Source organism: Ceratotherium simum, chromosome 10 (genome assembly GCF_057802395.1).
Source record: "Ceratotherium simum simum isolate JZ-2026a chromosome 10, ASM5780239v1, whole genome shotgun sequence".
In the NCBI taxonomy this organism is placed as follows: domain Eukaryota; kingdom Metazoa; phylum Chordata; class Mammalia; order Perissodactyla; family Rhinocerotidae; genus Ceratotherium; species Ceratotherium simum.
Window position 1 is genome coordinate 4644046 of NC_141909.1, and position 23320 is coordinate 4667365.

Consider the following 23320-nt stretch of genomic DNA (forward strand, 5'->3'; position numbering starts at 1 on the left):
GAGTCCTAACATTCTGCCTCTTTTCAAAGTGTAATATTTTTCTGCTTAGTTGTAAAGACTTGAAGCTATTGAACTGCCACTACCATATAAATTACTAATTATCTGTGCTTCTTACAGCTCCCGAGACTTTAGAGAGACTTGAGGGAAGCCCAAAGAGTAGCCCAATTCAGAGCACGAGATTTTCTTGTAAGAGTAAGAAAGTGATTAAAACATTGAGAATTTAAGCTTCCAATAAAAACATAGTCTTAACTCTTTTTGTATTAATTTCTTTTATTATATGAAACATACATGCTTATTATTTAAAATGTTCAAGCAATTTGCAAAAGGAAAGAGTAAAAATTAAAAGAGCTTGTCCCCTTTCCCCAACCTGAGTCACTGTTAAAAATTTCATGTCTAGTTTTCAAGATTTTCTCTGCTGTTGAAAAAGATCCTTTCTCCTTCTCCCTCTCTCGCTCTCTCTCTTTGTCTCTCTCTATCCATCCCTATCTGATAGTACTCTACGTACTATTCTCTAGCCTGCTTTTGATATTTACCAATATGTCTTGGACACATTTGCATAGCTGTTGTAGCTCAATATCTTTAACAGCTACGTGGAATTCCACTGCTTAAATGATTGTCTTTATGTTAAAACTAGAATTCACCAGGTAAAAGAAAAAGTATTTTCTATTTCTACTTTAGTTCGTTTAAGTTTCGCTATGGTCTGCTGCTGTCATAGCATAGAATCAAAATAATTTGCATTTCCTACTCCATTCAAGAGGGTTTGGTTACCATCAGGAGCTCCTTCTCAATAGTTCATTTATTAGAGGTCATAACATAAAACCCCAGACAGCATTTTGGCAAAACATATGTGATTCTGTTTTCAACTCCATAAATATCATAATTTCTTCCAAAGAGTTAATGAGTTTTCCTCTCTATTGCCCTCATGAGACTAAATTCTTGGGGTGCAGATATTATTTGTTGTCATTATTTCCCTTCTGTCTCTAATAGTACCTGACATCTGCCATATGTTTGATACATGAATTATTTAATTAAAGGTAGGTAAACAAATTCAGATGTATTTGTTGAAAATTTATTAAAAAGATGATAAAACTAAAGATTTTATGTGATGAAAAATATTAAAATCTGTTTCTCAAATATCTATCTGTAAAACAGTGGGAATTACCAATGACCAACATAAAAGTTCTCATGGCACTTCTAAGAGAAATGTCCTACAGAAATCTATACCTAAATTCAGGTACTCAATGAATAATAATTGAGTTAAATAACCAAAACTCCGGGAAATCTCAACAATTTCCACAGCTTATTCTCGATGCCCCACACAAACACATGCCACCGTTTTCTCAAAGACGTTAATCTGAGAATATAGAATTAGAGCTTCGGTGCTGATAAAGCATCAGCTTCATAACACAGGCTGCTCAAAATGTGGGGCAAACAGCAGACCTACTCAGATTTGGCATTTTAGATGGCTAAATTGCCTTTTTCAGTACCTAAGGCATTTTGAAACCCTGTAATTTTGTCTCTCTGGCAAGCTGCAATTTTTCATTTGTTTTTATTTACTCAGCAAACCCAGAAAAAGGAGACAGCACTGAGCACACATTCCTTCAGCCGTCACCACGTTCTCTCGTATGTATTCCAGTTTCATCTTCCCCTTCATCTTGGTATCACAACCTATGGCTAAAAGTATCAAAAGGCAGTATATTTGCATTGGATGGAGAGTTAATGAAGCGTTTCCCATCTACCTTATCACTTTAATTTTCTCATTTCTTTTTTAATTCTGACCCTACCATTTCTGAACCTTTATACTCTGTCACCTGGGCCTAAAATAACCAACTTCTCATTAACCAAAGAGATCCTTCTATCCTCATAGCCCATTCATTCATTCATTTATTTATGATGTATTGAGTATTTACCATGCGTCACATGCTAACAATATAAAGAATCTAAGGCAGTCATAGTTTGTGAAAATTCAGTCTAGCACAGAGAAAAGGCACATACACTAATCCACTAATTATAATCCATCATGACATCATCTATAGCAGAAGCAGGGATCATGTGTTATGTGATCTTGGATAAAAGGGTAATTAAAACTGATCAGGAGGGTCAGGAAAGGCTTCAGAAGTGATCTCCAAAGGTGGGGAGTGGTCTCGCTATTTTCCTCTTTCGCCAGCATCCTCTCATCCCTCTTCCATGTCTGCTTTAATCGGTGGTTCATTTTTCTGTCTCCTTCAGAAAACTAAACTCCATAAGGGCACAGAACGTGTTCTGCATCTTTGCATCCCTAATGTGTCTCACAGCAACAGATATTCATTAATTAAGTAGTTACTGCCTTAACTTACATACTCAACTAATCTACTGAGCATCTACTAAGTGCCGGGCACTCCCCGAGGCATTGCAGATATAATGGTGATATATATGGCACATATAATATGAAGAAGTGGCAGGCTTTCTCTCTTGCTCTCTCTTTCTCAATCTCTCTCTGTCAAACAGTCACACACAGTAATAATACATTCCTCATAATATCAACAACGAATTGACATGATTTGTTCACCAGAAAAGTATGTCTTCCACTAGTCAAATTGGAATGATGATGTGTTCTCTGAAAACTTAAATGAGCACCTTGTAGGAATCACCGGGAACACACCGTGGAAAAAATATGGTACAATTATAGTCAGAGGCAGAATTCAATCTCCAGTACTATCTACTACTATGTCAAACTGGCCGAAGTACTTAATCCTTCTATTTCCCAGTTTCTTAACTAGTAAAACAACATAGGCATATTCCCAACCACACAGAGCTATTGTGAATATTAAAAAAAACAAAAAGTTATTTTATATAAATCATATAATTTATATGAAATTGCATCATAAATAATACAACATATTGATCAATATCTAACCTATCAAAGGCACTTTATGGCTTAAAAGTAATTTTCATATCTATTTGATCATCACAGTACGTACTTTGATATACGGTTCATCACAGTATGTATTTTGAATACAATAGTCCAGATAATATCCCTATTTCACAGATGGGAAAAATGAGCCTCTGTGACAGAAGTGAAAGCAGCTGGCATGTGATCTATTTCTCTCCTGTCATCTTCTGACTGGGGACATAGAGGGGAGAGTAGACACTCCCAAGAAAGAGGGCAGGGGCCCTGAGCTGGTCTCCTTGTAACCGTGCTGATTACTGGGCCTCCTGGTAAAGAGATCAGTGATATTGGCTAAGAGGAGAATCTTTATCTATGGAAGGCTGTTGGCCACAGGTCCCTAGTCTAGGATTGCTTATCACCATCAAACCTAGGATCTAGTGATCCAAGCCACCGCCCCTTGAAAATATCATGTAAATCATGCAATGATCCGAGTATAAAATGGAGAGGTTTCATAACTAAAACACTCCAGAGAAGGAAAAGGAATCTAGAAATCTCTCTTTCCGTCTCAGTCAATGCTGGATAGAAATGGCTTACATTCTTCTACTGGTCTCCTATCAACATCCCGAGTTGTTTTTCTATTCTGCTGAGTGCATACTATGACTGCCTGCACCGCAGGTACCCTGAGCCTTTGGTAGGCACACGTTTCTCTTGGACGCAGTGGTTCTCAGCCTTGGCTGTAAATTAGAATCACCTGGCGAGTTTTGTAACCCACCAATGTTCAAGCTACATCTCAGAAAAATCGTCAGAATCTCTGACAACCTCTGGAGTGGGGCCCGGGTTGGGAGGCAAGTATAGGTATTTTATAGCTCCCAGATGATTCCAGTGTGCAGTCAAGGCTGAGAACCTGTGCCAGGTTAGGGAGCTTCCGTCTGACTGAAGCACAGCCTCCTTTAACATAACCCATTCGCTGTAACATGAAGGAATACAACATTTTTTAAATCTTGGTAGACAATTCTAAGTTAGGTTTTCATGTTATGTTAATTTTGGCATTTTTCAAAATCAAGTTCTAATCTCTAAATTAGTCCTAAAGATCACTAAATTGAATCATTATCGATTTCCCTTTTACTTAATTTTTGCCCTTAACTGAACCAGCAAAAATTTCTTGCACATGAACCTAATATAATTTTCTTTATTTATGTGGTTATTTATTTATTTACTTAATCATTCCCTGTTTCATTTCCAAAAGAATGTAGGTAAGTTTTATTCACATTTACATGAGCAAGGCCACAAGCAGAGTATAGTAAAAGTTCATTGGAGCAATAAAGACCACTTGCTGAAGTAAAAGAAAGGATGATTGCCTGGGACTCTGTAACTGATACAATATTATCTTGCTTATTTGCTGAATACTATTTATTTTCAAAAGCAGCTTCTTTGGGTCAGAGATTCTAACTCCAATTGCTAGAGATTATTTACAAACCATAATGCAAGTAATTAATAAATATTAATTTATCATTATCCAAGCCTGTTAATTTGAGAGACATCATTGTTCTGATCATCATCTGTCAGATGCACGTTATGCTACTGAGTTTTGAGCCCATAACTGAATCTCCATCTCCTTGGCATCACCCTAGGCTTGCACTGGTTGTTACAGTTCTTACCAGATGGAGCAGGGACCCTCCTGAGGAAACGGGAGTGTGCGGGTCTGCCCCCTCCTTCAGGAGTCGAAGAGCTGAAAGAGCACAAGAGGAGAAGGGAGTTACAGCACATCCTCCTTCCACACCCCGAGCTCAAAGTTGTAGCATTTCATTAATACCTAAAACGCCAACAGCTGTGAAAGCCAAAGAAGATGCATTAATGGCTGTCGGACCTTATTTCATGTACCTGCAACTGGCACTGTTTCTCTTCACAAAGAAACTCATTCCTCGGTTTGTCAATATCTTTACCTATTACAGCCGTGCAAATTATTTGGAAAGGGGAACAAACTTTTATAGTTTATTATTTCAAAGTGCCTAGTTTATACATCCTTTACAGAACAAAACATTAAACAAATAAAGAGAAAGAAGTTATTTCACTAGGCTCATTTAGGCATTAGTTCACTTGATTTTTGTTTTTTAAATTCGTCAGGACCCGTTGGTTTAAAACAATAGAAGTTTACACTTTGCACGTTACACTTCCATTCATGCAATTACCCCTTGGCAGTGCTTACACCATCTCACAAAGCACTATGAGGCAAAGCCATTTATATCTAAATCAGTAATGTCAAATAGATCAAAATATATGCCAATTATCAAAATAAATGCACAGTTGGAAGGTGACCTATGTTTCCATTAGAACAGTGAAGGTGAATTCGTTAGTACATGGAACGGCACGGGCATTAGGTGACTGATGGCATTACATTCTCTGACTCCTACGGGGGCTCTAAGATCAGCCTTATGGAGAGGCTCATTAATTCCCCAAAGTGCTACAGTGGTTTCCACTGTTAATAACAATATCATAGTTTTAATGAAAAGCCACTAATGTATATTCCACAAAAATATAACTAAAGCAACAGTTACTTTTTTATTCCATTATAACATAGAACTGTACAAAATCGCTCAGATTCAAACTCATATCTCCCTGAGCATACTGTCTTTCCTTTAAATTTCTCTATCACCTGGAATGTGACCTGAATGTACCTTCTTTCCTATGACACGCAAATCTTTTATGCATCCCAATATCTAGTCTGTTACCATCTTCCCAAACTCTAACTACATATCACAGAGGGCATCACGGGTCTTGGCAGATATGGTTACTCCTGCAGTTTCCTCTCTGGCAGGCTGTCTCTTCCAAGATGCGTGCACTGGGTGTGAAGAGAGAGATAGATCAGCCCCTCCAACATGGGAGTAACGTAGTGTGAGCAGAGACAGCCCACACCCAGCCCAGTATGCCCTCCATACGGCCTTTCCTGAAACCCTTATCCAAATCTCTCTCCCCAGGGAAGTCAGACGCATTCCTGTTCTCTCAACCAATGGCAATACTTGGCCTGGCTTCTTTGATCTTACACCTGTGCATTCCAGTCTTCTCCCAGAAAGCAGTTCCTAAATAGAAGCAAGTCCACATCTATTCATTTACCAAATGACTTTCCCTTGATGATTTCTTTCTTCAATTAAGAATTTAATTCTTTTCACAACCTAGATTCTCCTAAAGTCGCTGGTTTGTTACAAAAAACTTCTCAAAGGTGGCGATCTTACGGGATCAATTGTAACCTCACATCACGTGGTGTATCCATTTGCTTGCTGGGTGGCTTCCTTCTCTGCCATTAGGAGAAAAATCCAGGAAGGTAAGGCCCTTGTCTTTCTTCTCTTCACTGTGTTTCTAAGAACCATCCTGCTGCGTGGTGTGCAGACGCTCTCTCTCCCTTTCTCCTCTTCTCTCTGTACGTGCATATAATACATGAAGGCACTTCTCGCTCCCTCACATACTTTTTACCCTCAACTTTAAGAAGTCATTCCAGACATCAGAAAGTCCATTAAAAATGTTTACCAATGGGTTCCTCAGAAGATAAATAGGACTTTTGCCCTAACATCTTTTTTTAGCAAATGAAATTATTCATCTTGCATTAACTAATATCAACACAGTGCTTTATAGTCTTTTTAGCAAAGCACTTGCACAAGTCTGATCTCCCTACAAATAGAATGTGAGGCAGATGACATTGTATTAGTTCAAACATTAGTAAAATGCCACCACATGTCTACATACAATCCACCATGCACATGCGTAGTGAATTACACATAGTATGAACCAGTGAAACGTTGGCCTTGGGGTTAGATAGATTTGGATATGAGGCTTGTATCCACTGGGAAAGCCACTGAACTTCTCTGTGCCTCAGTTTCCTGTCAGTAAAATAGTGGACAATCGTTGGATCACATCATGGGGTATTGTGAGAATTAAATGAGATAGCACATGTAGCATGCTTATCATGCCTCCTGGCACTGGGTGAGGATCACTAAGTTATTTCTATTAGTTTAGTTACTATAAGTCATAAAACCCTATAATAATATATCATAGGATCCATATCTTAAGGCTTATTCTAAATTTTCTCAAAACCTTCTGATTATTAAATGTTGAATTTAAGTGTAGAATATAAGCAATGGAAATTTAGCAATATTCACTTGAAGGATGAGTGTGCCACTTATCAAGCAGGGAAAGGTGGTGAAGAGGACAACATACAGGCAATGAAGAATGATGAGCATGGGGGAAGTGAACAGTCCCTCACAATTGGAAAATTGTTATGGCTTGGAGATATGTGTCGTGGAGGATATTGTACATCACACTACAGGATTTGGGCATCATTTTGTGGCGAGTGAGGAGGACCATAGGATTTTAAGCAAGGGAGGAAAAGATTCACTAGATAAGTGCTATGGACTGAATGTGTCCCCCCAAAATTCTTATGCTGAAGCCTAATCTTCAATGTGATGATTTTGGGGGGAGGGCCTTTGGGAGGTGATTAGGAAGTATTGAGGGGGGTACTGAGAGTGGAGCCCCATGATGGGATTAGCACCCTAACAAGGGGATGAAGAGACCAGAGTCTGCTCTCTCAGCCACATGAGGACACAAGAAGAAGGTTATTTGTAAACCAGGAAGCTGAACATCAATACCAAGAGCCCAACCTGCTGGTGCCTTGATCTTGGACTTCCCAGCCTCCAGAACTGTGAGAAACAAATTGTTGTTTAAGTGAGTCTATGATATATTTGTTATAGCACCCTGAGCTGACTAAGACAATAAGAGAGGGCAGCACAAAGGCTTGAAGGTGTCTCTTGCTCCCACTCTCTACTTAAATTCTAAATGGAGGTTCAGGCTTAGTCCAGGGGGGTTGCTGCAATGAAGGCGCATGGCTTTGTTGTTGAGCATACAAAATGGAGTAACCAGCCTGGGATATAGTGGGAATTGGAGTCACACTGCAAAGGGAGGGGTTTACAGTAGCATTGACAGCCAAGGTGGGGCCATCAAGTCCAGGGAGACCAGTTTATAAGGTAGAGAACATGGATGGGTAATCTCTGCAGGAGCAGAGTGGGCCTCAGTGGTGCTGGTGAATGCCCAGGGATGGATGGAGATGGAGATCTAGACCTGGATCTAGATGTCTAGACGGATAGATGTCTAGCTGGATGGATGGATAGATGGATGGATAGACAGACATGCATATATAAATTTATTATACATTTTACTGATACAGAGGCTGTGTAGTCCACAACTTATAAATAATAATTAAATATACAATATTCATTGTTGTAAATTCCACACAGCCAAATGATTCTCACAGGATGCTTTTGACGATTTTTGCTGAACTATTGTAGCCACAGCCAATCTATGGTTACAATTAGTGACTGTGACCTTGATATTTTGTGGATATTTTCATTGACACTCCTGAGTAAGAGCCAGGGGTCAGCAAACATGGCCAGCAGGCCAAATCCAGCCCTGGCCTGTTTTTGTATTAAGAATGATTTTTACGTTTTTAAAGGATGTGTAAGAAAAAAACAATAATAAGCAAAACAAAAAAAGTCAAAGAAGAATGTGCCGCACAGATTGTATGTGCCCCTAACATTTAAAATAGTTACTATCTGGCCCTTTACAGAGTAAGTTTGCTGACTCCTGAGTGAGATTAAAGTGAAACAATGAAGTGTGTCAGAATGTCACTCATTTATCAATGACCTGAGCAACATCTTTGCTGAATCAGACAACAGTTTTTGAATCATGTAATCATATTTCATCACATTTTTTTGTGATGTTCACAATACAGTGACTACTGACACAACACATTTTTAACCTACATCATTAACATTTTCTCCATCACTTCTTTAATCCTACACAATCAATAAGACAACAAATCAAGCCCTGATTTGTAGGAGTTGCCAATTTCCATGGTATAATTCTACCATCATGAGTGATCTCAAGCCCCGATGTGATGTCACTGAACCCAGACGTGGGAAGAGATGTGAAGTACTACACAATTATGTGGCATTTCCACCCCACAGACACAAGAGATGTAAATAACTTCAAGAACATAAATGAGAGAAAAATGTAGTGAACAAATTAGGAAGTGATGAGTTTTGAGTATTTATTACCTTCGTTTTTGTTTTTAATACAATCTACTTCATCGTAGGTATATAATTTAATTTTTACTATAGGCTTTGTTTAACTGTTTCACAACCAACTCACAAATTCCTGAAATTTTAACAAATTGGCTCTCAGGGGCTGTCAGGGTAAACTCTAGCACACTACAGAGAGCAGCCACGAGGTGGGTGAGAACATTGTCCAAGAATGTCCAGGAATGAGAATACTACACACAGAACTTCAGAACTGCCTTCTTGCTGCAGTGATACAGATGAATAAGCCCCAACTCTTCCTGCCTTCATCTAGCCAGACATCAGCCAGATGCTCGGGGAAGAAGGACGGGGCAACCTGAGCATTGTTTTTCTTAGATAGAAGGGCTATTTTCTGAAAGGGCTGTTTACGTTAGCAGATAGAACTAAATTAGAACCACAGACTGGATATTGACTGATTTGCCCCTGGATACCAGGAGAGGAGACTCAAGATTAAAACAAAATCAACTATTGACAAAAGAAACATGTTCTTCACGTACACAAATGGTAGTGTGAGCTACCTTCTATGCCTCTGCTAAGGGTTAAAAACCAGACACTCTAAGGTATCTAGATATAAAGATATATGAAAACAATGCCATTTGCATAATAAGTCATTTATAACAAAGAATTTTGAAAAATAAGGGGGCACATCTTTAAAAAACTAACACACACTGAGTGCTTTTCTATGTATTTAGGGTCTGACACTGCTCTAAGAACATCATGTGTAGGAATTACTTTAATTCTCTCAAGTCTATGGTACAGATCCTATAATTGTCACCGTTTTGCTAATAAGGAAACTGAGGCTCTGAGAGATGAAGTGACGGCCCCAAGCCACACGAGCAGCACAATGGATCTTGAATGCAAGTGTGGGCAGTATAATCCAAGGACTGTGTTCTGAACCAAGAAGAGCCTCAAGACACTTTCCGTCTCACGTCACAAGAGAATTGAAGGGACCGTTCAACTCAGGAACAACAGCAATCACGATCTATTTTAATGCCCTTATAATTACTAATTTTGTGGGAAGTTGTCCAAATATAACTTAAAATACTTTCTCCAAAAAGGTGTAGGTTCACAGCAACCTTGCAAAAATATGATTCGAATTGCCAGTCAACTGAAATGGCACCACTGCTCTGAGGCTTTCTGTTACAATAAAATCTGCAGGGAAACAGCCTAAGGAAAAACAGCCATCTGGGGACCAAATAGAATAATGAAGCTCAGGCTTCCTTTTCTAGTGTTACTGCCTGGCACTGATTCAGCATGTATTGTATATTTGTGGCTTCATCATCAAGCTGCCACAGAACTCCATCAGGATGCCTGTGTGGGGGGCATGATGTGATATTTAAAAAGAAACATTCAGTTTCTAAATCTTCAGCTATTGGGGTAAAAAAATGGATGAAAATATATCATAACATTTTGCTAAGGAGCTTTAATGGAATATGCAGCTGTCTCCACTATTACCAACAATAACCAAACCCAAGAGTCCACCTGATAATCAGCATTTATTTTAAGTCCCTAGATACTACTGTGATTTATCTGTGTTGATGATACACACCACACTGATGATGGTAACTTGATAGCAACTTGATGGCAGTGAGGGCTTTGGCCATCATCTGAGCTGGTGTGGTCATGTGATGGGACAGCAATCTATGCTGACTACTCCCACATATTCTCATGATGAGAGTGGGTCTGTGTTCACAGAGATTTTACATTTAAAATCAGCACAGGAAAGCAAGACTGAAACTAAACATAACCATGGGTTCTAAATTTTTTGTACTATAAAGGCATTTTCTAGAGAGAGGGTAGGACAAATATTTAGTAAAATGTTAGCAATTAGTAAACCTAGTTGAAGGGTATATGGGGTTCTTTATATTATTTGCTCTACTTTTCTGTAAGTTTGATTCTATTTCTAAGTAAAAAGTTACAATGAATAACAATAAAAAATCAAGCCAGGGTCATTTATTCCTGAAATAATAATAGAAATATCAATGTTGGGACTTCTAAGAGTGTAGATGTAAGAATTTCCATAACAATCGACAGTCCTCTAAGAAATGTTTTGAAAGGTTTACCTTATCTCATCAATATGTCAATAAAGGGAAGCAGAAAGCAGAGAGATAGAAATTATGTTATCAACACTACAAAAATGTCTATTTGCACAGTAATGCATATAACTTAACATATAAATTTCCTACCCAACATAGAACTCAAATTTTAAGATGTCTAAGAATAACTTGAAGATTTTTTAAAAATAGATTTTCTTAGTTCAGTGCTTCTCAACCTATTTTTCATTATTTTCCACCTGTCCCCCTCAACCTCCACCATGAAATTGTAATACCACAGGCATTCTGTGTCTCCTTATGTACTGTGCCCCTATGAAGGGCAACAAACCATTATTAAAACCAAAATTTTCCTCCCCCCAAAAGCAACTTTTCCACCTTCGGGGGCTATTTATCCCCACTTTAGAATCACGCCTAGTCCCACCTTCAGTTACCCTGATTCAGTAGCTTGAGGATGGAATCTAAAACTATACATTTTAAGGAAACACTCCAGGAGATTCTTGTGCAAATGGCCCCCAGAGGAATTTTGAGAAAAACTGCTAGGATTTTACCATCTCAGAAAATTACCTCTCAGTGCCTCACTTAGAGCAAGAAAATTCATAAGTGGCAGTTAAGAATCCACGGCAGATCTTTTAACATTAATTTGCCTTTGAGAATTTGGCCCCTACTGTTGTGTATGCCACAGTATCCCTCCGAACACACAATTTATTCTCAATAAATATATACTTAACCAAACCTACCTAACATGAATCTTGGTTTAGTGGAGCAATCTGAGAGGAGAAGGTCAAGGTTTTAGTGGATGAGGAGGCCTCAGGTTAGGACAGAGCCTGATTCTAGGGCAATGATTCTTGACATTTACTATGCTTTAGAAAGACTAGTGGAACTTAAAAAAATACAAATGTCACCAAATTCTTAAATTCGGTCCATCAAGGATGTGCCCATCTATCTATATGTTTTTAAGATCAAGGCACCTCATTGATTACAATACTGGGAACAGTGGGCAGCAGTGGAAATCAGTATCCAAATGGCTGTTTAGCTTGTTTCCACCCCAGCCTGGCAATGATCATGAGAGGGTCTAATAGGTTTTGAAACTCACAGTGAGCATCTGCCCGAAATCTATATTCAGGTGAGTTGCTCAGTCACACCTTTAGGGGTTTCTTCTGAATTGGATCAGGCCCACATGCATCAACAGGACACTCAAGGATGCTACAAGCCATTCTCCTGGAAAAGGAGACCTGTGAGGGTGGGGTGTGTGGTCAGGGCTCCAGACTTAGCAAAAGCACTAGAGACTTATCAGCTAGGTGCACATCGGAATTAAGTGGGCTCAGTCTCTCTTAGCCACACTGCCTAATGGCCCAAAGCCAGTTAAGACCAATTTCATAATACTTTGCAATAGGTTTAAGATTTCTGCTTTCCTACCCAACTGGGTCAAAACTGGATCTGACTAAAGCCTGGCGGTTCTAAGCCTGAGGTCCAAGACCCTGATTGCCAGGCTGACTCAAATTCCCAATCCCAGCCCCATTGTGCAGCTATGACTAATGCAACAAATATCCAGTGAGTGTCTTTTATGTGCTAAGCACTATTTTAGGAGTTGGAGGTGTAGCAGAGAAAAAATCCTGCCTTCATAGAATGTATAATCTAGTGGACATCAGTGGGTGGAGAAGACAGAAGACAAACAAGAAATAATGGTATAGTGGAGGGATTTGTAGTTCTCTTGAATCAGTGGCTGAATATCCTGAATCTGTTTTTGAAAATTATTTGTCATTTATCTCTTCAAATACTGCTTGTAACCCATTTCTTCCCTTTCCCTCTGCAAGGACCTTACTGACATGTAGATGAAAAAGATATTCAAAAAAAGGCTATTATCAAATTCACCTGTTCTATAGAATTTCTAACATACTATTGCCTGGTGGGAATCGGGAATGGCCTCTGTCTCTAAACCAATTCTAAATCATTAATGCTCTAAATATTCCAGAACATACCTAAAGTGACAGTTTTATAACATAAACTGAATTGCATCATATTTCTTCAGATCTTGATATAGGAAGAGTAAATCCAGAATGTACATAGTATAAACACATGCTTTATTTTTTATTTGCTCTCTCTCTACAGACCACTGTCAATTTATGTTACCTTAAAATGCTCTTTTTATATGCCACAGCATTGCACTAAATATCTTTGTAGGAAATTGGATGGCTGTATTTGTGTGGGCTTCATTCTGCACTCTTTATTTTATTCTTTCATCTACTTGTCTATTCTTGGACCAATGATCAACAGTTTTAATTATGATAGCTTTCCAATAAATATAATATCTCATCTTATAATACTTTGGTCTATTTTTATCTCACTGAAGAATTCAAGCATTTAAAAAAAATTGTCCAGCCTTTCTAGCTGTCTTCAGTGAGTCAGCTGACCCAAATTAGAAACTGCCAACCAGTTTTCAAAAGTGGTTGTACCATTTTATACTCCCATCCACAAAAGTGTTCCAGTTGCCCCACATGCTCACCAATGCTTGATATTGGTTATTTAATATAGCCAACTGATGGGTAAGAAGAGATGTTTCCTTGGGGTTTTAATTTGCAGTTCCCTGATGAGTTATGATGTTGACAACCTTTGTATAAGTTTAGCGATCATTGGGATATTTTTTCCTGTGTTGCCAAACCCAGTTTGTTACCCAATATTTTATAGTATATTTAAGTGTCTTATTGGTTTATAGAAGTTCTACATTCATTGCATATGGTTGTTTCTCCTTTATTTCGTTAATGTAGAAAATCACAGTAGTTTTCAAAAGTTAAATCAACCTTGCATTCCTGAGGTTCAGGTAATGGTCTACTTTGTTTCCTCAATGGTGATTACATGATGCGTATTTTTTGATAAATCATAGTTGCACATTTTTTGCAAATTTTATTGTGTATTTTATTTCATACTAAAAGATTAGAATGAAAAATTTGCTATATTACTGTTGAAATAGTGAGTACTAACATTTCAAAGTGCTGGTTACTAAGTAATAACTATTCTTTGGTAAATCAACCTCCTACAACTAACATCAGTGAAAACGAAAATACCTATCCAAGAGGGAAAAGGAGCCATGAGATGGCAAACTTCTCCTTCATTTCCCAGGGCATTTCTCTTATCAAAAAAGCCATAACACATCCTTATCAAAACCCCAATGCCCTCTTTTGCAGAAATGGAAAAAGTGATCCTAAAATTCATATGGAATCACAGGGGACCCTGAATAGCCAAAACGATCTTGAAAAAGAAAGAAAAAGAAAGCTGGATGATCACACTTTCTGAATTAAAAACTTACTGCAAAGCTACAGTAATCACACCAGTGTGGCACTGGCATAGGATAGACATATGGACCAATGAAAGGGAATTGAGAATTCAGAACTCATAAACCCATACATCTATGTTCAACATATTTTCAACAAGAGTTCCACATCATTCACTGGGGGAAGGAAGAGTCTCTTCAACAAATATGATTGCAGGACAACTGGATATCCATATGCAAAAAAATAAAGTTGGACCATTACTTCACAACATATAAAAAATTTATCCAATGTAGACCAAAGACCTAAGTATAACATTTATAACTATAAAATTCTTAGAAGAAAATTTAGGTGTAAATCTTCCCTGCCTTGGACTTGGCAATGGTTCCTTAGATATGACACCAAAAGCACAAGCAAGAAAAGAAAAATATAGATCAGTTGGACGTCAACAAAATTAAAAACATTTGTGCATCAAAATGTATTATCAAGAGAATAAAAAGACAACACACATAATGGGAGGAAATTTTTGCAAAGCATATGTCTGGCAAAGGTCTAGTATCCAAAGAAATCTTACAAGTGACCAACAAAGAAATAAAAAAAAAAATCGGCAAAGGACTTAAATAGACATTTCTCCAAAGAAGATATACCAATGAACACCAATTACAGGAAAGATGCTCAACATCATTAATCATTAGGGAAATACAAACCAAATCAAAACCACAATAGGTACCACTTCACACTCACTAGGATGGCTATAATAAACTTTAAAAATAAAGAAAAGTAACAAGTGTTGGTGATGATGTGGAGAAATTGGAACCCTCATACACTGCAAATGGGAATATAAAATGGTCCAATGTCTGTGAAAATCAGTTTAATGGTTCTTAAAAATTAGTAGATTTTGAAAAACCTAATATCTAATATTAATAATCTATTATAATAATAATATTAATAATCTAATATTTAATAAAATATATGCTTGTAGAAAATAGATTACTATATGAGTTAGCAATCCCACTCCTAGGTATAAACCCAAAAGAATTGAAAACAAGTACTCAAATACTTGTTCATGAACGTTCATAGCAGTACTATTCACAATAGCCAAAATGTGGAAACAACTCAAATGTTCATCAACTGACCAATGGATAAACAAAGCATGTTATAGCTATACAATGGAATGCTATTCAGCCATGAAAATGAATGAAGTACATGCTACAACATTAAAAAAACATTATGCTACAAAAGAGGTTATATATTGTGTGATTTCACTTATATGAAATATCAAGAATAGGGAAATCCATGAGATGAAAAGCAGATTAGTGGTTATCAGGGGCTGAAGGGTGGGGGTAATGGAGAGTGACTGCTTAATGGGTGTGGGATTTCCATTTGCGGTGATAAAAATGTCCTGGAACTAGACAGTGATGATGGACGCACAACACTGTGAATGTGCCAAATGCCACTAAAGAGTACACTTGAAAATAGTTAAAGTGGTAAATTTTATTTTAGATGTATTGTTATCACAATAAAAAGCCATAATCCCCCTACTGTGATGCTCTTAAACTTTACATCCTTCTTAAACAATGTATACTTTATTATAATTATGTTTTCTTAAACTATATTCAGAGAAAAAATGTCAAATAATTTTATTTGTATAAATCCTATTTGCATTTTTTTAATAATTCTGAGGTAGGAAGAGAACAAGTTTGGGGGATAATTAAGCCTTCTTATTTGTATACTATTCATTTGGAAATTTTTTCTCTAGTGTGCCAAAATAAGTATGTCTAGCCCCAGGAATAACCGGTGAGAATAATTTTGAATGCATAGGTATAGTTCCTGGTCACATCGAATGACTCCATAGAGCTGTTTCAGGCCTATCAGCACCATGGACACCAGTTCTTGTGGTTTTCGACTCAGCATCCAATAAACCACAAGCTCCTTCATGTTACCTGACCCTGCAATTCCCCAGCTTCCTATTTCACCCACTATCTTTCTTTTCGAGTCTCATTCATCAGTACATTTTTCTTTTTTATACTCAGACAGATGCCCCATTAAGCATTTATAACTGTTGTCCCCAGAGAAGCTGATGTACAAAAATACGTACTGTGTGACACTTTAAGGAAGAGAGATAAATGCTGCCCCTTAGGAAATTATCAATTCCAATTTCAATACTTGCCAGAGGCTTCAGCATTCAACAAAATCAAGTGAGCCTACACTTTACCCAGATGCTTATGACCACAGAAGCTGCCAGAAAAATCTATCTATCAGTGTTAGGTCTTCATATGAAAGAACTGCCCTACAAAGGCAAAATCAGCAATATTTAACGTCCTTGCATGTTGAATACTTTATTTTAGTTAACCAATTTTCAGTTTGTGGCTTAAACGTTTTTTAAAATCCGATATGATGGGCACCAAGTTACACTGACGAATACCAAATACCTCAGGCAGTCTCAGAAGCGCTGAGGACATGTCTGTTTCCTGAAAAATCAAGGAAATATAGAGCATGCATGGTGGATGTCATTCTGTAAAGAGTAGGTATTAAAGAAGAATCTATTCCTGGTATCCAAGTCTAATTTAGCTTAAATCTATATTGAGCATTTACCTTTGATTCATGATGTTTTTGTTTAAAAATTCATTATTAAATGTGAAGAGAAGGTCAAAAAAGTCAGAGGCCAGGATAAAAAATGAGTCAGGCTTCAGGGACATTTCAAATGTTGTTATGGGAAGCGGTGCCTTTCAATCAACCTAAAGACACTAAATATAAATCTGCTTTTGTTCTGAAAGGGGCACTTTCTGTGTTGTCACCTAGTCAACCTCTAAACCAAGGTCTTGTCCTGTGTAGAGTATACTTTCCTGAAAGTTCAGAAATGTGACAGTGGTAATTGTCTCGGCTCTTTTTCTAGACAATTTTGTATTCATTAAATATATAACCAGCTATCAGTGTGGACTGCAAAAGTCACCTCTCTTCAAACAACAACAAAACATTGGTTTAGCTAGAAGTTGGAATGACTAAGGAAGAGACAGAGACTACTGAATAAGTACATCTTCCATCACTTTGGAATCAGGATGAAATAATTCCTTATAAAAAAAAAAAATAGTGGGGGCCGGCCCGGGGGCATAGCAGTTAAGTGCTCGCCTACAGCCCTGGGGTTTGGATACCGGGCGAGCACCGACACACCACTTGTCAAGCCATGCTGTGGCGGCGTCCCCCCTAAAGTGGAGGAAGATGAGCACAGATGTTAGCCCAGGGCCAATCTTCCTCAGCAAAAAAAATAGAGGAGGAGTGGCGACAGAGGTTATCTCAGGGCTAATCTTCCTCACACACACAGAAAAAAACAGTGAGCAAAAATCTAAATGACCAAATGGTTTGTGCTAAGTCTCTCTCTCTCTCTCTCACTCTCTCTCTCTCTTTCTCTCTCTCTTCCTCCCTCCACTATTTTTCTACACTACTCAGAACAGACCATGCTGGTCTTCTGGTTTTCCTTCTTAATCTAATAGGCAAAAAATTGGCAGATCACACACAAAACAGATCATTTCTATAAAGAATGAATAAATAGAGTCAAACTCTTTCCTGAGCCTCACAATTATTTAGGTTACATAAGCATCTATTCTGCTCAACACTTTTCTGAAAATACATAGAAAATAGAACTATGGTGGTTCCTTGCGAGTCTGGATGCTGTAAACGTTAAAGGTAGACTCCAATTTGGACACGTGAAAAAGCAAATTGAAAAGCCCATATAAATAATAATATGTTAATATGTTGCCATGTTAAAACTAATTAAAACCTACAATTATAATAAGAATTGCAATTTTATACACAGAAGAGAATGGTGACTCAGGACATCTAACAGTGCTTAGCTACCTTACAGTACAGCAGCTACTGGCCTTAGCTTTGGGCCTTAGCAACACGAAGAATTGATGTACCTGAACTGGAAGTCCCCCCTGTGCCCCAACTTCCATACCTTCTCAGAATGTGTCCCTTGGGCTATGATATTATTTGTTAAACAATGTTTTCTTTTAAAAAAGGAATTCCAAGAAAAGTTTTAAATCTTTTCAGGAATAACTGTATATTATAAATATTAATTTGTTATTAACACAGAAGTGGAGTGAGTTGACATTTGTCCACATGGATGTTGGTGAAACCCAAGACAGTACTGGAGGCAAACTGTTACGTAAATCTGAGATTCACTGGCAACTTTAAGAGAGGAACTTAAATAAAGTAAATAAACAGCATTTATTCTATTTTAGGAAAGACTTTGCCCTTCTGGAAATCAGTTAAACACCTAACTATATTTAAATGTACTTTTTTACTTTAGATTTACTAATCCAGCTGCCACTTGATTAAGTCCTTGGCATGAAATAAATCTCCCTGTGATTTCTAATGCTCTTCTGGCCTCATAGCATTCTCATCACTTTTTGGCTATGCAGCAGCATGTTGGGTACCACACCACCCAGAGGAAACCACAAAAACCCACAGGTGGAAGGAATGTGTGCTTTGAAAAAGACCTGTAAGAAAATCTGATACAACTTGTTCCCCCTTCCCTACTGTAAGTCATCCAAAAAATATTGCTACAAATTGATTTTTTTCCAAATTAGCTCATTATCATCCCCATTTGTTAAATAATCCTATCTCATTTTTCTTAGACTATAAGTTCTTTACCATATACTCAGTTCTAACAAACACCGTTTTATAATGATTATTTAACCAATGTTCAGAATTTCTACCTGACACATATATCACTCATCATTGCTTCAAATTTTTGTCTGCTGTGTTCAAATCGCAGCTCCTGAGGTTAGGAGAACTTCCATTTTTGTGCTAGACTAGAACATTGTATTTTCAAATAATCAAAAAGAAATTTTTAGATTATTATCACATACCCTAGGTTATGAGAAAAGGATTTATAATAAAATTTCTGTAGAGTTTCTATATGTGTAATAAAAAACACTTAAGCCCCAAACTAAGAAAAAGATAATTTTTTTAAAATTATTTCTATTGGATCAGAAAGACTTAGCAATTTTGAACTATTTAATACATTGGAAGCTAACAGTGAAGATAGGCAGCTGGTTAGAAGATTAAGGGATTAAAGAGTGAGTTGAAAGAAAATAGACCAGTGACATCCCTACAGAATTAAGAATCGAGATGACATCAAGGAAGCAATGAGCTATAGAGATAGAGGAACATGTAAAATGGTACAGCAGTTGAGCCAGTGATAGAACTAGCAGATTGCACCTCGGAGAAGATGAAGAAATGGATGTTCCATCAGCAAGTCCAACCAGAGATGACAACAGACAGAAATGGAGGAATGCTTGGAAAATAAAGCCTTCAACAAACAAGAGCCCATACATACATGGTAATTTACAGCATGATTACGTGAGTGTGAGTGTGTGTGTGAGTGTGTGTGTGTGAGACAGAGAAAGAGAGAGATCTAGTATTTTGTGCCAATATGATTATCTTAATTTCACTGATTACCATCACTCCTGATTATCACAGCAATCAGTTCAAGTAGTTTAATTAAAAAATTGATGTAATTATGTAGAACAAAGTTTACAGAACATATGTAGGAAAAAAATTATGTAGAACAAAAGGTGACTGTCTTCTATTATTCAGACATACTAATTACTTCAATATATTTCACATGTTGACATTATCCTTGGTATACATGTGTAATATTCCAATCTTATCCAACTTGCTTATTCTTTAAAATATTTTTTTAAATTTTCTTTTTCCTCCCAAAGGAGGTTTGTTTTAATATAACTTGATTACACAAAGAGTATCTTCTAGTTGCTATTTTAAGTAGACATTTTTCCTTTGGTTTTATGATAAAGATGTAAAAAACTAAAAAGGTGATTTAGGATCAACACTGAAAAAATTATTCACCGAAAATATATTTGTGAAATAAGAATATAACCCATAGCACGGATAAAAGTTAGCACGGATAATAGGGGATATTTGTAAATCTGTTGTGATGAACTGAGTTAATTGTCTAATTTTAATTTTTCAAATTACATATCACTACTAAAATAAGAATGAAAAAATTTATGCAGTGAAGAGCATGATTTTGCACATTGGGGGCGATACACATCGGCAGCAGAACTTTCCTTCAAAGTTAACACTGTGAGCATTTTATAAGAGTTTAAATACTGTGAATTATAGTTAATTTGTTTAATTCTTAAAGGTCCTTTTTAAACTATTTAGCAGTTAAGGCCATTTAATATAAAACAAATTTAAGGAATTTATATTAAACAGAAGATTTAGATTAATGAAATAATTTTTAAATTAATTAATATCTTTAGGGATGTGGAATTCAAATGATGAACAGAGGTCAGAGTGTGTGTGTGTGTGTGTGTGTGTGTGTGTGTGTGTGTGTGTCATAGAAATGGAGAGAGGAAAGAGAGAAATATAAACACGGGTCTTTATTACCAGGCTTCACTCATGGAGAAGACACAGTAGTATGGGTGGTGGGCATACTACAGAGTGCCCCCCATAATCCCCACCTCTGGTGTTCATGTTCTTTTAGGACTCCCTCCCCTTGAGTGTGGGGAGGACCTGTGACAGCTTCTAGCCACCAGAATACGGCAAAGTTGTGGATGTCAGTTTTGTGACTCAGTCTTGCCAGTAGACCCATTCTAGAGACTGTTCCAATCTAGTCTTGTAATTGGTCATGCTGGGAGGCCATGTGGCAAGAAGCTAAGACTGGTTTCTAGGACCTGAGAGAGTCTGCAACAAACTGGGGCCCTCAGTCCTAACCTACAAAAAATGGATTCTGCCAACCTGGTCTGCTTAGAAGTGGGTCTTCTCCAGGAGAGCCTCCATCACGACAACAGAGCCCACCCATGCCTTGACTGTAGCCTTTTGAGATCTTAAGCAGAAGACTCAGCTAAGCCATGGCCAGACTCTTGACCCACAGAAACTGAGAGATAAGAAGTTTGTGGTAATTTGTTACAGAGCAATAGATAATTAATCAAGCTAGCCCAAAGCAATTCATAAAACAAGTATATGAATCCAAGAAAAAATTAATTTCATAATTTTTGAGTATCTGTGGAACAATGTTTTTTTACCATAATGGGGGGAGAGAGGGAAAAAGAGTTGCATAGAAAGGTTTCTTGGGGGCGGGCCCCGTGGCTTAGCGGTTAAGTGTGCGCGCTCCGCTGCTGGCAGCCCGGGTTCAGATCCCGGGTGCGCACTGACGCACCGCTTCTCTGGCCATGCTGAGGCCGCGTCCCACATACAGCAACTAGAAGGATGTGCAGCTATGACACACAACTATCTACTGGGGCTTGGGGGGGGGGGATAAATAAATACAATCTTAGAAAAAAAAAGAAAGATTTCTTGGAAGGTTTTTGGTTACAAAATTTTATTTAGAGGAGAATATAGCAGCGATTGAGAGAATAGAAGAAAGCCTTATTGAGTGGAACCAGTGCCACGAAGTCAGAGAGGCAAGAAAATGCAATATGCATCTGAAGAACCATTGAGAGAAGAGCCAGAGCAGGGGGCATGCATTGCAGTGAAATTAGAGATGATAACAAATACAGTGAGATAAAGTTACAAAAATCTTAAAACTATGCAACATGGAAAGGGGTCTTCATCCCACTGCAAAAAGGAGGTAAGTTTCTGAAGATGGGAATGACATTGTAAGTAGGATCTTTTAGGGATAGTACTCATATGTTAGTGTGCATGATACATTGGAAGAAGCAAACAGTGAAGGCAGAAACACCGGGTAGAAGATAATTATGATCACTCAAGAATAGTGCAGGTCAGTGAAAACTCTGACCTGGCCAACTCAATCCAGAATAAGGATTGCCCAAACATAATCGTTATGACAATATGGTTGTGGCTTCTAGATTATTTCAACTTTTCATTGTGTTCAAGTTATGACTGAAAACAAAGAAATTATAGAGAAGAGTCAATGGGATTGCATATATTCTGGAAGAGCAATTCTCCACCAAATAGAAACTCAGGGAAAAGAAGGAATTTTGGCTAAAAACTGAGTCAGACATCTACATGTAGCCCTTCCAGTTCTTGGGCAGGAAGTGAGTTTGGCAGTAGGAAAAAAATGTAAATAACTTGCAAAATAAAACAGCAGGGATTTTCATTTTAATCATTGTTGTGCAAAAGAGCAGAAAGAAGAGAAAAAGAATGAAAGGATGAGAGAGAGAGAGAGATGGCTGAGCAATTGTTGACAATCTCCCAGATCTTTCCCCAAGAACATTCAAAAATCTTGCATAAATGCATTTTAGTTTTGTTTTGCACTGTATCCATCTTATGAGGGACTTAAGCTGACCTTCATATTAACAAAACTTGAGTCTATCTTGTGGAAGGCACTGGACACACTAAGCCGAAAACTTAGGATTTTAAATAACATTTGGAGGAAACAGAGGGAGATGAGCTGAGAGCTGGATCATGTACAGACTGGGTAGAATCACTCAGGCAAGGACATAATTCCTTATATTCTGTGAAAATACAGGTGATATTCTCTGTCCCCATTGCAAATTGTTAGATAAAGAATCTCATTTTGAAGATTGTTTCTATATCATACTATTCTCACTGTTCCTCAATTAATTGGTTGTTTTCTGCTAGAAACAAAGTAACTAGAAATATGTTGGCTGTGGTGGTGTCTCAGGTATTGTGTGAGCTCTCCTGCTTCAACTTCTTTGCTGCTATAATGTTTTTATCCTTCCCATCTCAGGGACTCTCTGTACAGTGCATTCATTCACTTTGTAAGAAATGACAGTTAATAAAAAAAGAATAGGTAAGAAAATAGGTTGTCTGCGTTTGACAGATAAGTTTTGACAATGCAAGTTTATTGAATTCTTACCACATGTGATCATTGCAAAGATAATCAAAAATGTCTATTCCTCACTAAAAGATCTTTCTGAGTCATTCACGTAAAATGATTCATTTAAACTATTGCAATACAGTCTTGATAAAATTTTGAGCTCTTTAAAATTATTGATTTAGTTAGTATGATAAAAAAAGTCTGATTGTGACATTTAAAGGCAAATATATACACACTGA

General features: G+C 37.5%; 1 protein-coding gene across 2 annotated transcripts in view; it reads right to left on the reverse strand.

The window, feature by feature from the left end:
- Positions 1–23320, reverse strand: part of MYO16 (myosin XVI) — a 550785-nt gene that overhangs the window by 416590 nt on the left and 110875 nt on the right. For both annotated transcript variants that reach the window (XM_087435860.1, XM_087435859.1), the window contains exon 3: positions 4528–4598. In XM_087435860.1, coding sequence (XP_087291986.1) covers positions 4528–4598 — 71 coding nt within the window. The remainder of the gene's footprint in view (positions 1–4527; positions 4599–23320) is intronic.